This window comes from Epinephelus lanceolatus, chromosome 22, assembly GCF_041903045.1.
Source record: "Epinephelus lanceolatus isolate andai-2023 chromosome 22, ASM4190304v1, whole genome shotgun sequence".
NCBI lineage: Eukaryota > Metazoa > Chordata > Actinopteri > Perciformes > Serranidae > Epinephelus > Epinephelus lanceolatus.
In genome coordinates this window covers 35,189,759-35,206,216 of record NC_135755.1, presented here as the reverse complement: position 1 = coordinate 35,206,216, position 16,458 = coordinate 35,189,759, and the positions used below count along the sequence as shown (strand labels likewise).

Sequence of the window (16,458 nt, the reverse complement as noted above, 5' to 3'; positions counted from 1 at the left end):
AATGACTGATGTTGTTAAAGCTATGGTCTATGTTTAGAAAGATTGATCATTATTATTAACATCATTTAGATGGTGGTTATGGCCCAATAGTGCTAGCTACGCAATGTGAAGAGCAAAAGGAACCAGAAAAATCCATTCTCTCTGGCAGCTGCAGGCCTGCAAAGAAATTGACCAATCACAGCCACCCAGTCCGCATGGGAGTTACTCCTTGCTCAGATTTGCACTCTCTCACTCTTACCTTCTGTTCAATCCCCTCGCTCCATTTTGACACTCCTCTTCTCCATGTCCCGCCTCATCCCAACCCCCCTCCGCATTTGAAAGTACGAGTGGTTTGTAAGGCCCTGAGCGATTCAGCTACACGAGTTTCAATATGGAAAATAAAGAGAACGACAGCAACAAGCGGCCTCTGCTTGCCCCACCGGCAAAGGCCAAAAGGAAGCGCAAGTCTGCCTCTGAAAAGGCAGAAACGAAGAGGAAATGGGACAAATTGAGGGCTCAAAGCAGAGTAAACATCGGGTCATCCTTTGACCGATGGAGAAAGCTCCAGCAAGATCTGGGCCTGAAAAGTGATGCTAATACAGTGGAGTTTTTGTTGGACAGGAAAAACAATGTTTTTATTGTGGATATTGTGACATAGATAACTGTATGCCAGTGCTGGCTTATGACTATGAAAGCTGCCGTTAGTTTTTTGTGTGGTTAGACGGCATCAAACATTTTTTGTCTGCAATATTGTCGACACTTATTTACTTGTTCGACGGAGATGTTAGCCTTATTTTTAGCATTGTAAGCTAAAATTGCTATCATGTTTACACATTGTCACATCAGTGTGTTTATGTGACGTTAGGAGGCTCCGAGGGGAGGGGGACACGAGCTCAAAGGGGAGGGATCATGGAGCACAGAGGGAGGGGTGTGTGTGGGGGGGAAGGCTTTTTTCAAATCTTTCTCATCGTCTTTCTAAACATAGACCATAGCTTTAAATAATGTGACTTAATTTACATTAAATCACCTCACGGGGCACTATTTCAGAAAGGGGGAAAATGTTAGGCAGTTAATTACACTTCTGAACAAAATCTTAAGACCAGGGGAAGAATTACGTAAGTATTCGCCTTCTGCGATGGTGGATCGTAACCAGGTTGCATAAATAGTAAAATGCAACAAAAAAGAAACAGGAGAAAGAGACAAAAAAAATAGAGTATAAAATGATGAATAGTGCCTATTAATCTGTTCCTGCAGATAACAAGATATATGTAAAGCCTTTTTTGTGACTGAGCAAAAATGTATTCATTCATTTCTATATCACAGGCTACACACATTCAAAAACAGAAATGTTTGTAAATAAGGACAGGACTATAACTCAATAAATTGGGTATTTACTTACGTCAGACTTACATTAGAAACCTTCTTTTGTTGTTTTTTTTTTTTGCCTTTTTCACTGCACAGCCTGATAAGCCATAATAATGAAATGCCTTTTCAGTCCTTCTACAGCCTATACATATACATACAGTTTTTCCTTATCCGCTGCGAGGGTCATAAGGACAGAGGGATGTTGTATGCTGTAAAGCCCTGTGAGGCAAATTGTGATTTGTGATATTGGGCTTTATAAATAAAATTGATTGATTGATTGATCTCTGTATCATGATGTGGTTGAATATTTTTTCTTGCCTACAAAATTCAAGAAAAAATGTAATGGACCTAACTATCAATAACTATTTTACACAATTATACTTTTTGTTTTTTTTTTCTTTTCGGCAGTTCAAAAACCCACAAGGTCACATCCATTTTGCAAGGAACTGTGGGTTATTAAATCAGTGACATCTACTGAAGTCAGCACCCCAAGCAGACTCTCTGGAGGTCTGCAGAAAATCCACTTGAGACCCCTTGTGGACTGGATGAATTGTAGATTTGGACAGCCCTAAGCACTCCCAGACTTCCTGTGAACACGCCTGCAAAGTCTGCGAGTCTGTGAGTGCAGTGAAGTGCGGACATTTGGATTCAGCCCAAGAAGCTGAGATTTGTTGGCCTGGTGACATCACAGTGTCATATGTCACTGCGACAGTATTGCCCAATAAAGTTTGAATATTGGGTCCATGAGCTGGACTCTCTCTGAGGTGTGACAAATAAGGCATCCTGTGGAGATGAGTGCCAAATGACTGTCCTTTGTTTAATCAGCAAAGAACATGTGGTCTCGCCCACCATTTCTGATGGCAAGACCCAGAGGAAAAGCTTTCACATGTCCAGTTTAGATCTTAACAAATGACAAACCCTCTGTGGTCCAGTAAATCTGATTGCAAGGTACTAATTAAAATGTAACACAGATGCACACGTTACACGGCATGCATAGGTCATAAAATAAGTAAGACGCCTATGGATGTTAACAGAAATATTAACTAAACTATTAACTATATTGTGCTGCAGACAGTACAAAGCCATAAACAAGACAATATACCTATACCTGGTGCAGCACACAGTGAAACTGTCTAATTTCAGATCTACACAGTCATTTTTAAGGCCAGCACACATGCTGTGTAAGTGCTGCCCACATGTGTGGCAATGAGCATCTCGGTCTAAAATATATATACATATATATATATATATATTTCACAGTGTAGCCAATAATAAAATGCATTTTCAGTCGCTCTACAGCCTAGACTTATACATATCCCTGTATCATGATGTGGTTGAATATTATTTCTGGCCTACACAATTAAGGTAGCATTTTAATAGTCCTAACCATCAATAACTATTTTACACATTGATAGGGTTTGTTTTCTGGCAGTTCAAAAACCCAGAACGTCACGTGTGTATTGCAATGATATGTTGGTTATTAAAAATGAAGTCTGCACCCCAAGCGGACTCTCTGGAAGTCTGCAGAAAGTCCACTTGAGGCCCCTTGTGGACTGGCTGAATAAATCAAAATGGATTTGGAGTCTTAAGTACTCCCTAATGCGCCCGCAAAATCCACGGGTCTGCAAGTCCAGACATTTGGGATGAATCCAAATGAATCCAAACTCTTATATCAGTTTGTTCTCACTCTCCAATTGTTTTGATTATGATAGATATATATTTTATAATTTAATTTAAATGCTTTACAGGCGATCTGTAATTTATGTTCATGGTTTAACCTCCATTTAACATGAACTTCTCCTGTCCCCTCAACTACATAGGCTAAATAAATTGTGTCTGACTATAAGTTTAATATTTTCAGAGGAAAAAAAAACAAGAGCTTTCATTAAAGATCAGTCAGATATAGTCAGGGCTTCACATCTGTACAGATATTATTTTAAGAATCCCCACATCCCACTGACTACCAGTCAGACTACATACAGTTAATGATACAGTTAAAATGGCCAACAATGTGAATAGGATGATTTAAGGTTAGCCCCTAAATTTTCTACTTGTGCTCCTAAAATGTTTAGTTCAGTTGCTACAGTACTCCTACTAAAAAGCCCTGGCCTACCCACCATCCTCACAGTCACGAAGAACACTAACATTTTTTTTCTTCCCTGAAAACACATTTTACAAAATTAATATTGATAATAACCCACTATGCTTTGCCGAATACTGGATTCAGCTCCACCCTTGGTGGCAAGTGTGCTCAATTGAAGAGGCCTGTTACAGGTTTATAAAGATAAGGATTCCCAGACAAAATAAGATTTTATCATTTTCCAGTTTCTTGCTGGTGTACTAACAGCCCCTACCTGCTGTGTCCATGTCCCTGAATTGTTGATGTCAGCAACATAGGTTTATTGTTTTGTTTATACCTTTTTTTTCATTATGACTACTGTACAACATCAGTGGTTTTTTCAAGGAACTCATTTATCGTCTCCCTTATCAGACTTCCTTTTTTATGTTTAGACTTTTTACAATTCAACAGTAGAAAATGAAACCTAACTGAAATAATGTTATCTGGCTTTGGTTTATAATTTAATAAAACTTAACTCTACCTTGTAAAACTAGGAGCAATGCACCTTTCATTTGTCAACATGTTGTTTCACCTTAACTTAGAAAACCCCCCTATAAACTTTTGAACCTTTGTGAGGAAGTGGTTGATAGTAATACCTGTGCATCTTTTACAGTATATTTAACCTGGGCTCTGTGTGTCATCATACAGTAAGTCTGATTTATCAAATGTAGAGCAATTGCAAAACTCTGATAAACATACATCTTTGAGCTTTTTATTGTGGAGCAATAACTGAATCATTATTCAGACTGTGATATCACTTGACCTGCTCAGCCACTATGAACATACTAAAATAATGATTAAAATGGGACTTTTAAGTCCCGTCATGACCTCCCGGTATGGAGCCCACTGTTCCATAATTTCAGGTATGTAGTTCTTATATAAAGCAATGGGTTTACCCTGGTACTGTAAATCCACTCTTCTCTTCTCAGCCTCGTGGATTACTTTTTCCTTAGTTTGGAAGTTGTGGAACCGGACAATAACAGGCCTCGGTTTCTCACCTTGCTGTCAACGACCTGTGAGCCCAGTCCATTTCAGGGGAAGAGGGTAAGATTGTTTGCCCAGAAGCTGGTGTAGCAGTGCGGAGAAGAAGGTGGTTGGTTGAGGGCCCTCGATTGACTTTGGGAGTCCAGTGATGAGGATATAGTTGCGGCAGCTACAGGCCTCCAGGTCTGCTGCTTTGGCCTTGAGCTTAGCGCTGCTAGAGGCTAACTCCACACACATAGCTCATAGAGAATGCAGCTGTTCACTGACCGAGTCTGTGTTAGCCTCCAACAATGTGATGCACTTCCCGTGGGGTCGCTTGCACCAGGTCAATCTTGGACTCAAGGACAGAGATGGTCTTCTTAAATTCTGAGGATACATACGCCTTGTGGCTCTCTAGCAAGCTGGTTAGCGCAGCCATGCTAACACTGCTAGTGGCTGCATCCTCCCCAGACACTGGGTCCCTTTCGCTCTGCTTTGCAGGTTTAGATGACATTTGGAGCTCGGAGATTCGCAATGATGCCCAAAAAAGTCAGAGAGGTAAATATGGACTTTGAAAAAGAGAGTTTAAAGAAATGGGAACGGAAGATAAACACTTCTACTCCTCATCCGTCAACTTGAATCACCATTACAGATATCTCTGACCTACCCAAAATTGGACTTCTTAACTGCTTAACATGCAGGCTTAGTGGGGTTTTCATTTTTAGCATATATTTATTGTTTAGTTGCTTAATTCATAACATAATATGAAGTTAAGGTCAGTTTAATGTCTATTTTACTGTGGTGAAATGTAATTAAAAAATGCACAAAAATGAAGAATGACATGGTCAATGTAACTGGCCCTTTGGCCCACCTTCCATGCACCCCAGGGTGCCTTGACAGCCACTATGGTAACCACTGCTTTAGCTGTTAACTAGCAGAGTCAAAGGCTGATGGCATTCACCGCCACTGGTAATAGGAGTGTAAAACAATCATCGGGAGATGGAGGAGCTCGAGAGAAAGGTGTGTATGTGTAATAAACCTGAGTCCAGGTCAAAAGGTTTAATAGTGTGCTGCTGGTCCTTATCTTGGACAGTCCTTCTGTCAGTAATATTTTCTTCACTCCTGCATGCAGCGAACAGGTGGCAGAGCTTATCCACCAACGTCAGGCTTTTTTTTAAGTGTATGCCGATATGTGTATTATTTGTTATGTGTTTGAAAAATTTCAGTTATTCAGCACTGACACAGACTAGTGAGATTTGGCTGACTGGGATGTAATGTGGTGATGGCGATTTCTTCAAGTTTAATGATCATCTTTATTACACTCACCTGCTCATGCTCTGCTGACAGAACTGCAAATGGTAAGATATATAAACTTTATTAAAATTATTTAGCTTTACCCCTACTTGTGTTCCTTGTGGTAGAATCCATGAATTTGTACTTTCACGTAAGACAGAGTATTTTAGTAATTATTATATTTTAGTAAAGAGGGAAACTTCAGAGTTACAGCAAAGAAATGACAGAAATCACAAATACTAATGAGGTAGGTAAAAAGATACAGTTACAAAACCAAATTATATACAGTGAGCCAAGTTTTTAATAATTTAATATTGATATAATTATTTCCAGGTTTTCAGCGTTTTTTATATCAGCTTCTATATTTTTCACAGCAAAATATGTTTCTAAAAACTGATAATGACTTGCACTCATAAGAAGGGCCAAATCCAAGAGTTCAGAAATACTCAAGTCTACTCAAGTTCTTTTTTCAACAATTCTTTATTTGTTTAAAGACAGATGACATGACTTTTCCAGGGGTGTCTTCTGCTAATAGTCGAATTTCTGTGTGTTCATGTATTTCTTTATTTTTCTTGATCTTAGAAGTGCCAGCTTAGGGGTTCTAAAGTCTAATTATGATTGATATCTGTCCTTTTTAAAATGTAGCCTATGTGTACAGGGTTCATTCACATTTTTACCAATGAATTTTCAAAACTTTTCCATAACCTTTCATTATACTGTATTTTACTCCATTTCCATGACTTTATAATTTAAATTAGGTGACCTAATTAGTGATGCAGTCATGTAAGAGCCCACAGATGTATTTTTTATTAGAATTTTGACAAGTTTGTATGATTCCCCCCCGTTAAACGAGCGTTTCCCACTCAAGCTCACGTTAATGTTATCAGCAGACACTGTCACTAGATATTCACATATCTTGCCTCAAATCTCAGTGTGAAAGCCTCGATTAACTTGCTACTTGACAGATTTACAGATTTTCTTAACACATTTTAACATTAGCCAAAACAATTCAAACTTATTCAAAACATTCTGTAAATTCCAAACAATTTCTTTTTTAATTTCATAACTTTTTAAAGAATTTCATGACCGTGGGAACCCTGTGTGTAACTTGAAATTACTGCATGTGAACTTCAGTTTCCAAAATTCCTAGAAAACATACAGATGACATAACCTCTATGGCCCCGTGGCCATGCCTAAAAATTCAATTTGACATGTAAATCTCAACATAAACCTGCCTCTGACAATTTATGTGAGGATGTAAATAATAAGAAAGTTGATGCTTCTGAGAGTAATACAATTGATGTGAAAAGCAGCATCTATTTTGACTTGCAAGGCTCATTCAGTGCATTTCTTTGTTCCGCATCTAAGCAGTTTGGTTAAAATAAATGAAGGGGAGATATGAGAAGATGATGCAAAGGTTCATTCATTAGTATTAGCAACAGATTTGGGGTGGTTTCAAAAGAGCTGGTATGTAAGTTTTGGTCTTTTTTTGTTATATAATATGTTGTTAGTGTTTTGTCATCTCTTCCCCATTTTGAATTGATTTGCTTTAAGTCTGCAAATGTCAATATGTTTGAGTAGTGACGGAGTGTACTAAAAAATGAAGTCTAAAGAGTATGTGTATCAGATATAGTATCAGCAGTGGTGGGTAGAGTACTAAAAATCTATACTCAAGTAAAGGTACAATTATTCCCATAAAAATCAACTTAAGTTAAAGTATAAATTACCATTTGAGAAACCTACTGAAGTAAAAGTTAAAAAAAAAAGTGCCTGGTTAACAAATTACTCAAAGTACAAGTGATTTTCCATTGTAATACTTTTTAGGGTGCAGGCCAATGCAAAATAATGAAAAAACAGCACTTGTTGATAAAAATGTTTTTTAGTTAATTAATAATACAACCCCTTTTTGATGAGGATTTTTTTTTTTTAGAAATAGCTATAAAAAGCGTGACTAGATATGGTCAGGGACTGCAGGGTTGACAGGGTGGAGACCTGGTGCAGCCCAGCAGACGAGTGTGTTTTATGACAGGGGCCAGCATCAGACTTCGTTTTGATTTTGATGTTAATAATGCTGCTAAGTTAAATTAAGATACATTGTTCATGGTCTCATGTGCATACGTAATATGCAGATTTGCTGTGTATTCATTAGTGATGGGGGTACAAAACAAGATTTTGCATAGGGCCCCAGTAAAGCTAGAAACGGCCCTGGTAGCCGGTATGTCTACTGCACAAGATGCAACTGTCATGAGGAGAGGAGCAGCATGTTGCTACTGGGACAAAATGTGATAGACAGATCTCACTGGAGCCTTTTGTCCCACAGGGGATGAAGAGGAGTCAGTAAATAAGTTAATGGTTAACATTAGTAACATGATTAAAGCTGCAGAAGAGTTTTAACTCCTTGTTGTTAACTGGGTTCTGGACCAATTTATTTTTGGTCGAAATGCTCTCAGTGGTTCAAAGTTAGGTGTGGAAACCTGAACGAAACCAGTTCCATGTTGGTAGAAAAGGGGTAACAGTGAGTATAGCTACATGGACATAAATAACCCATTTATGATCAGGATTTTGGAGTGTCTTATGTGTTTGAACATGTAAATACCATATTCCATTTTTGAGAAACCTAAAAATGCTAGCTGGAGTACTGGGATGTATACAGGGAATATGAATAACCTGATTTCTTTGTGCTCACGTGAACACCATATCCTAAATATGATCAGAACCGGGATAAGTCTTATTAACGTGTCTCATGTCCATATAACTGCATTCAGTGACTCAGAATGGGCCTATATTATTTTTTACTAAAATGATTAAAATAGACTGGAATAAATCTTAAATTATTAATTGAGCGTCTGTGTACATACAGTATATGCATGTCGTATTGGTGGTTGTGTGGCTGGTAGTGCCATGACAGAATATTTATTTTGACCTTCATCCTTGGGGTGTAGATTGTCCATTTCCTAACTTAAAACTTAGTAACTTCAACTTTGCTTTACTTCTGTTCCTGAATCATCAAATAAAGTTTTAAGATTTTGTCAGGTGAGAGAATAACCATTTACATTTGTGGTACAAAAATCAAATTATGCCTACTTGAAAAGAGGTTTTTGGAGAGTTTAGAACCTGCTGGGCAAGACTGTACAGTCAGCATCCCTGGTCATCAGTGGGGAAAACAATCTTATCTCAGCAAGCCCTCTGGTAATTTACCACTGCCTGTTTACTGCTGCCTGTTTCCATGGCACATTTAAAATTGGACATAATTACCTTTGTGGGAGAAACTTTGGTCTCAGAGTTTGCTGCCAAGTTGGTTTCAGGCTGAGGGTAAGGTTGAGGTGTATGTTTTTTGAATCAGCAATCAACAGTCTGCAGTTGCACTGCCTCTGTTTACTTTTGTCCTCTTGAATAATATGATGTGGATGAATACAATCAGAAGCAGTGTGGTGTATACTGAATCAAATTATATTCTAAATTTAACAGAAAACTAGAATTTTTCATTACTTCATTCATTTGTGTGTTTTGTCATAATTGGGATATGAATTCTTGAGTTATGGCCAAAAACATATTTTGTGAGGTTATACTGACCTTGACCTTTGACCTCTGACCACTAAACCTTTAGGACTAAACCTAAAAATCAGGGGTCATATTCACAAACATTCTGAGAGTACTCTCAGAGAGCTCCTAATTTAAACTAAAAACTTTTAGTAAGGAGTCCTAACTTAAGAGTGATTTAAGAAAGTAAGGGACAGAAACTTTTACCTTACTGTGGAGGTGTGGTTGACCCTGTTGCTAGGTGGGGTGCTTTCTTTTAACAGATGTGACTGGTTGTCACAGACATGCCCTTTTCTGATCGTGCAAGGTGTGGACACCCAGTGGAAATGAAATGAGCTGCATCACAATATGAGTTTGACAGTGTTATCATTGTTAGTGTGATCACTCTGCTGATGGAAGGTTGAGACAGACAAAAGTCACCACTGTTGCATTTTTCCATTTTTTCAAATATCTTAGTATTGTGATAATCTTATTTCTGGCGTTATAGAGTTATTGTGTTAGGTGGGAAATGTGTGCAAATCCCAAATGAGATCGACCACAAACATTATCCCTGCACAATCTCATCTGTAGCATTTCATTTACTAACTGTCATTTTGTGTTTAGAGACCATTTGTCCAACCTCTTTGTGTTTCCACCATTTTCTCCTCTGCTTAGGAAACTTTTAAGCCTCTTAAAAGTCCTCCTCCCTGCTCCGAACAGTTTTTCAGGAGCTCTTAGGAGCTCTTTTAAGGTCTAAAATGCTTTGTGAATAACTTTTATCTTTACAAGGACCTAGTCTTAACTTTAAGGGGAAATTCTCAGAAAACGTCACAATTCTAAGAATTTTCTTATGTCGTCACTAGGAGCAACTCTTAGCACTAGAAAGCTTTGTGAATACAGCCCCAGGTGTTTTGCGTACATTTTAAGTTTATTTGAAGAAACTGTATGCATGTAACAATCAAAAATTAACATGCTGTCCCAGAACATCCAAAACTGACACAAAAGGGTACCAAGTGCGTTATATATTGATGTGTAGGTCCACGGAGAAAGCAGTGGTATATGAAGAGTTAAGATACACAATGCATTGTAAATGCATGTTAACATAATAGATAATAAGTCATGTATCTATGTTTACCATAGCAGAATTTTATGTGGTCTATATTCCTCCTCCATACAACAGTCTACAAATCTGAATATATTAACTGTTAGTAAGAATCATACCATTAATCATATCATATCATCACCATATCAATAATCATATCATTATTATTTATTTAGTTTTTGGATGTTTCAATCAATCATTCTGTACCATTTGTCATGTTGTATGAAATCTGAAATCTTAAGAACTGCATTTGCTAAAGTATTTGTGTTGTTACAGAGTCCTGTGGGAATATGAATATTTTAGCAGGAATAATTTTATGTTATTTTGGACTCATAGAATAAATTTGTATCATTACATTCAGTTATTATTCCTTTGTCATTCATGGCACTTGAAACGTTATTTTATATATATATATTTAAGTTGCTATTTTATGTACCCTTAGCCTCAACTGAGAGTAAGTGCCTACCTACCATTGGTTTGCAGAGGACAGGTGTTGGAGTAGCAGAGTCGGGGTAACATGTTCTGCAGTTTAGTTAGAGAGAAGCTGGATGAAATGCAGTCTTGCTGTATTTTGGTGTAAATTAAAGAAGATAAAACAAGAGAAACTGTAGCCTGCTCATCACCCATAAGTCAGAAGGACTGCAGAACACTACTGAACAAGAATGTAGGGTTACATATTCATACTTCATGGACTTGAAATGCTTAACATATTTAAACATGGTACCAATAGCGCCACCATGTGGTGAATCCTTAATTGTTTAATGTTCATAAGAGTAACTGATGAACCATAAATTGAATATTGTGATCCTTAGGTGATGGGAATTTGACTTTTTTGATTATTTGGCACATATTACATCTAATCTTCATCAACCTGATACATACCATATTAGGTGACCCCGAACAAAAGTCATACGTTTGATTTGGGTATCACTTATCGTATGTGCGCAATTGGTTACCAGACCTTTGAAGGTGTGGCCTAATGCACTAAACAAGCCACAACTCTTCCATGCTTGATTGGATTGCAGCCAAATTTGGGGATGTTATTTATACAGCCACATTGCACAATTGTGTAAAATTTCATACAGTTCTACAAACTGAAGGCCACTACAGTAACATTGAAACACATCTTTTACAATTCTCTTGACTTAAATAAAATAAAACTCTGTAAATTCTCCTCATGCATGACACGTTTAACAATTGCATCAATAGCCTCACCTTGTGGCCATTAGTAAAACACCAACATACTACTTAATAACTGCTCTTTGTTTTAATATAATATTCGATAGTGACCAAACTCAGCAAAGTTGTACGGATGGGGATGCTGAACAAGTCTGTAGCATTTCATACAATATCATCTGTCGGTGGCTCTAACAGATTTTTAAAAAATGCTGTTAGCAGCAGCTTGGAGCTGACATCAGCCCCAACTGGAAGCAAAAGCAGTGGCTACCAGCTCTCACACACATTTTCTTTAGAAAATGCAAATATTCTAATTAGCTAATGTTAGTGGTAGGCATAGTTCCAAGCTAGCATGCTGAAGGTCTTAGATGTTACATAGTTTTTGCAAGAGTTCGGTAGTTAGTAAAATGAAAGTGTATTAATCAAATAAATCAGTTTCAGTTAACTATGACAATTATGTAGGTTTTATATTTATTGTGACTTTTGTTGTTTTAAAGAAGGGTAAATCAAAGAAAAGAACTAAGAATACTGTATAAAAAAAGTCTCATACACAGGATATCTTAATGAGGCAGGTAAAAGAAGCAGCTGGTGATTCCATCAGTGTCAGAGGACATCAATGTACCTCTTTACCAGGTCTGAATATGAGCAGCAATAAGCAGTAAAGTGGATAAATCAAAGAAAACATTCAGAATAATCTAAGCCACATGTCGATCAGCACTACATTCTTACAACTACAGATTCAGAAATAGGAAGCACTTCATTCCAACTTTTGTGAAATACAACTTTAATAGAAGATAGAGAAGAAATACGGTGAAACACAAATACAACACTGCTTTACACCAGAATTACAAATCAAAAACTCAACAATATATTATGTATGCATGAACTCTGGGAAAAGTACATTCTTTGTGCATGTATGCCATTTTATATTATTTATATATTTTTTGTGTGTGTGTTAAATCATGTTGCAGGTGAAGATAAATGGCCAAACGCTAATCCAAGATTTTTGACTGACGTATCTCACAACAAAGAAGATCCAACTGATCCATCTCTACAGAAAGCCTCGAAGAAAATCCAAGATGATACAAATTCAGAAACTAGCATCATTCCAAACACAACATCGATATTCACAGTTTTAACTAATACCATTTCTGATTTCAACCCAATCACAAAGATAAGTAATTTATTGTTAACAACTATCTACAAAGATAACACTGCATTAAATAAATCATCAGTAAATGAGTCCAATCACACATCTTTACCAAGATACCAAAATGATACGACTCGTGAACTATTGAAAGCTCCTAAAACCGGGGTAACACTTTTGCAATATGATGTAAGACACACAACTAATCAAACTGGAACAAGTGAGGTAACAAACGGGCCAACTGAATTCGCCCACACAACCCATCAATCCGATAACACCGAGATGAAAAGTCCACTAATTAATTCCACTAATCCCACAGCACTGTCTCACCAAAATGGGACGAAGGTCCCAACCTTATCCACTGAGCACACTGATGCAACTTCTTCCACTGACTCCATTACAACCACTCAGTCAGCTGTAACAAGTCAACCCACTGATGGCACATCCACAAATGATAAATCTGGTACAACTGAGGTAACAACTGGGAAAACTGATGGCACCTCAACCACTGATGAGACTGGCACGACTCAGGTAACAAGTGGGTCAACTGAAGGCACCGACACAACTGATAAATCTGGAACAACTGAGGTGACAAGTGGACCAACTGAATTCACCTACACAACCGATAAAACCGAGGTAACGACTGTGCAAACTGATGGCACCTCTACAACTGATCAAACTTATACAACATATCAATCGTCCACAGTTGGGTCCACTGATGCCTCTTTAACAACCGACCAAACTATTCAAACCGCTGCAGTGTCAACGACTGAGTCCACTAATCCCACTGCAACATCTGACCAAACTGGCACAACAGTCCCAACCTTATCCACTGAGTACACTGATGCAACTTCTTCCACTGTCTCCATCAAAACCACTGAGTCAACTGTAACGAGTCAACCCACTGATGGCACATCCACATCTGATCTATCTGGTACAACTGAGGTAACAACTGGGAAAACTGATGGCACCTCAACCACTGATGAGACTGGCACGACTCAGGTAACAAGTGGGTCAACTGAAGGCACCGACACAACTGATAAATCTGGAACAACTGAGGTGACAAGTGGGCCAACTGAAGGCACCGACACAACTGATAAATCTGGAACAACTGAGGTGACAAGTGGGCCAACTGAATTCACCTACACAACCGATAAAACCGAGGTAACGACTGTGCAAACTGATGGCACCTCTACAACTGATCAAACTTATACAACACATCAATCGTCCACAGTTGAGTCCACTGATGCCTCTTCAACAACCGACCGAACTATTCAAACCGCTGCAGTGTCAACGACTGAGTCCACTAATCCCACTGCAACATCTGACCAAACTGGCACAACAGTCCCAACCTTATCCACGGAGTACACTGATGCAACTTCTTCCACTGACTCCATCAAAACCACTGAGTCAACTGTAACGAGTCAACCCACTGATGGCACATCCACATCTGATCTATCTGGTACAACTGAGGTAACAACTGGGAAAACTGATGGCACCTCAACCACTGATGAGACTGGCACGACTCAGGTAACAAGTGGGTCAACTGAAGGCACCGACACAACTGATAAATCTGGAACAACTGAGGTGACAAGTGGGCCAACTGAAGGCACCTACACAACTGATAAATCTGGAACAACTGAGGTGACAAGTGGGCCAACTGAATTCACCTACACAACCGATAAAACCGAGGTAACGACTGTGCAAACTGATGGCACCTCTACAACTGATCAAACTCATACAACACATCAATCGTCCACAGTTGGGTCCACTGATGCCTCTTCAACAACCGACCAAACTGATCCAACTGCTGCAGTGTCAACGACTGAGTCCACTAATCCCAGTGCAACATCTGACCAAACTGGCACGACGGTCCCAACCTTATCCACTGAGTACACTGAAGCAGCTTCTTCCACTGACTCCATCAAAACCACTGAGTCAACTGTAACGAGTCAACCCACTGATGGCACATCCACATCTGATCTATCTGGTACAACTGAGGTAACAACTGGAAAAACTGATGGCACCGACACAACTGATAAATCTGGAACAACTGAGGTGACAAGTGGGCCAACTGAAGGCACCTACACAACTGGTAAAACCGAGGTAACGACTGTGCAAACTGATGGCACCTCTACAACTGATCAAATTTATACAACACATCAGTCGTCCACAGTTGAGTCCACTGATGCCTCTTTAACAACCGACCAAACTGATCCAACTGCTGCAGTGTCAACGACTGAGTCCACTAATCCCACTGCAACATCTGACCAAACTGGCACGACGGTCCCAACCTTATCCACTGAGTACACTGATGCAACTTCTTCCACTGACTCCATCAAAACCACTGAGTCAACTGTAACGAGTCAACCCACTGATGGCACATCCACATCTGATCTATCTGGTACAACTGAGGTAACAACTGGGAAAACTGATGGCACCTCAACCACTGATGAGACTGGCACGACTCAGGTAACAAGTGGGTCAACTGAAGGCACCGACACAACTGATAAATCTGGAACAACTGAGGTGACAAGTGGGCCAACTGAAGGCACCTACACAACTGATAAATCTGGAACAACTGAGGTGACAAGTGGGCCAACTGAATTCACCTACACAACCGATAAAACCGAGGTAACGACTGTGCAAACTGATGGCACCTCTACAACTGATCAAACTTATACAACACATCAATCGTCCACAGTTGAGTCCACTGATGCCTCTTCAACAACCGACCAAACTATTCAAACCGCTGCAGTATCAACGACTGAGTCCACTAATCCCACTGCAACATCTGACCAAACTGGCACAACAGTCCCAACCTTATCCACTGAGTACACTGAAGCAGCTTCTTCCACTGACTCCATCAAAACCACTGAGTCAACTGTAACGAGTCAACCCACTGATGGCACATCCACATCTGATCTATCTGGTACAACTGAGGTAACAACTGGGAAAACTGATGGCACCTCAACCACTGATGAGACTGGCACGACTCAGGTAACAAGTGGGTCAACTGAAGGCACCGACACAACTCATAAATCTGGCACGACTCAGGTAACAAGTGTGAGAACTGAAAGCACCGACACAACTGATAAATCTGGAACAACTGAGGTGACAAGTGGGCCAACGGAATTCACCTACACAACCGATAAAACCGAGGTAACGACTGTGCAAACTGATGGCACCTCTACAACTGATCAAACTCATACAACACATCAATCGTCCACAGTTGGGTCCACTGATGCCTCTTCAACAACCGACCAAACTGATCCAACTGCTGCAGTGTCAACGACTGAGTCCACTAATCCCACTGCAACATCTGACCAAACTGGCACGACGGTCCCAACCTTATCCACTGAGTACACTGATGCAACTTCTTCCACTGACTCCATCAAAACCACTGAGTCAGCTGTAACGAGTCAACCCACTGATGGCACATCCACATCTGATCTATCTGGTACAACTGAGGTAACAACTGGGAAAACTGATGACACCTCAACCACTGATAAGACTGGCACGACTCAGGTAACAAGTGGGTCAACTGAAGGCACCGACACAACTGATAAATCTGGAACAACTGAGGTGACAAGTGGGCCAACTGAATTCACCTACACAACCGATAAAACCGAGGTAACGACTGTGCAAACTGATGGCACCTCTACAACTGATCAAACTTATACAACATATCAATCGTCCACAGTTGAGTCCACTGATGCCTCTTCAACAACCGACCAAACTATTCAAACCGCTGCAGTGTCAACGACTGAGTCCACTAATCCCACTGCAACATCT

The 16,458-nt window shown here is 39.4% G+C and overlaps 1 protein-coding gene across 1 annotated transcript; it reads left to right on the top strand.

The window, feature by feature from the left end:
• The first annotated feature begins 5,534 nt into the window (after window positions 1-5,534).
• On the top strand, window positions 5,535-15,908 carry LOC144459689 (uncharacterized). Its single transcript, XM_078164134.1, has 3 exons — window positions 5,535-5,784; window positions 12,488-14,555; window positions 15,896-15,908. The coding sequence occupies exons 1-3, from the start codon at window positions 5,709-5,711 to the stop codon at window positions 15,906-15,908; spliced, it is 2,157 nt and encodes a 718-aa protein (XP_078020260.1). The 5' UTR covers window positions 5,535-5,708.
• Window positions 15,909-16,458: the final 550 nt, after the last annotated feature.

Bases quoted from the DNA above. Each gene is read 5' to 3' on its own strand.
- LOC144459689 (XM_078164134.1), top strand. From the start codon at position 5,709: ATGGCGATTTCTTCAAGTTTAATGATCATCTTTATTACACTCACCTGC. The intron at 5,785-12,487 runs GTAAGATATATA...ATCATGTTGCAG, and splicing joins TGCTGACAGAACTGCAAATG to GTGAAGATAAATGGCCAAAC.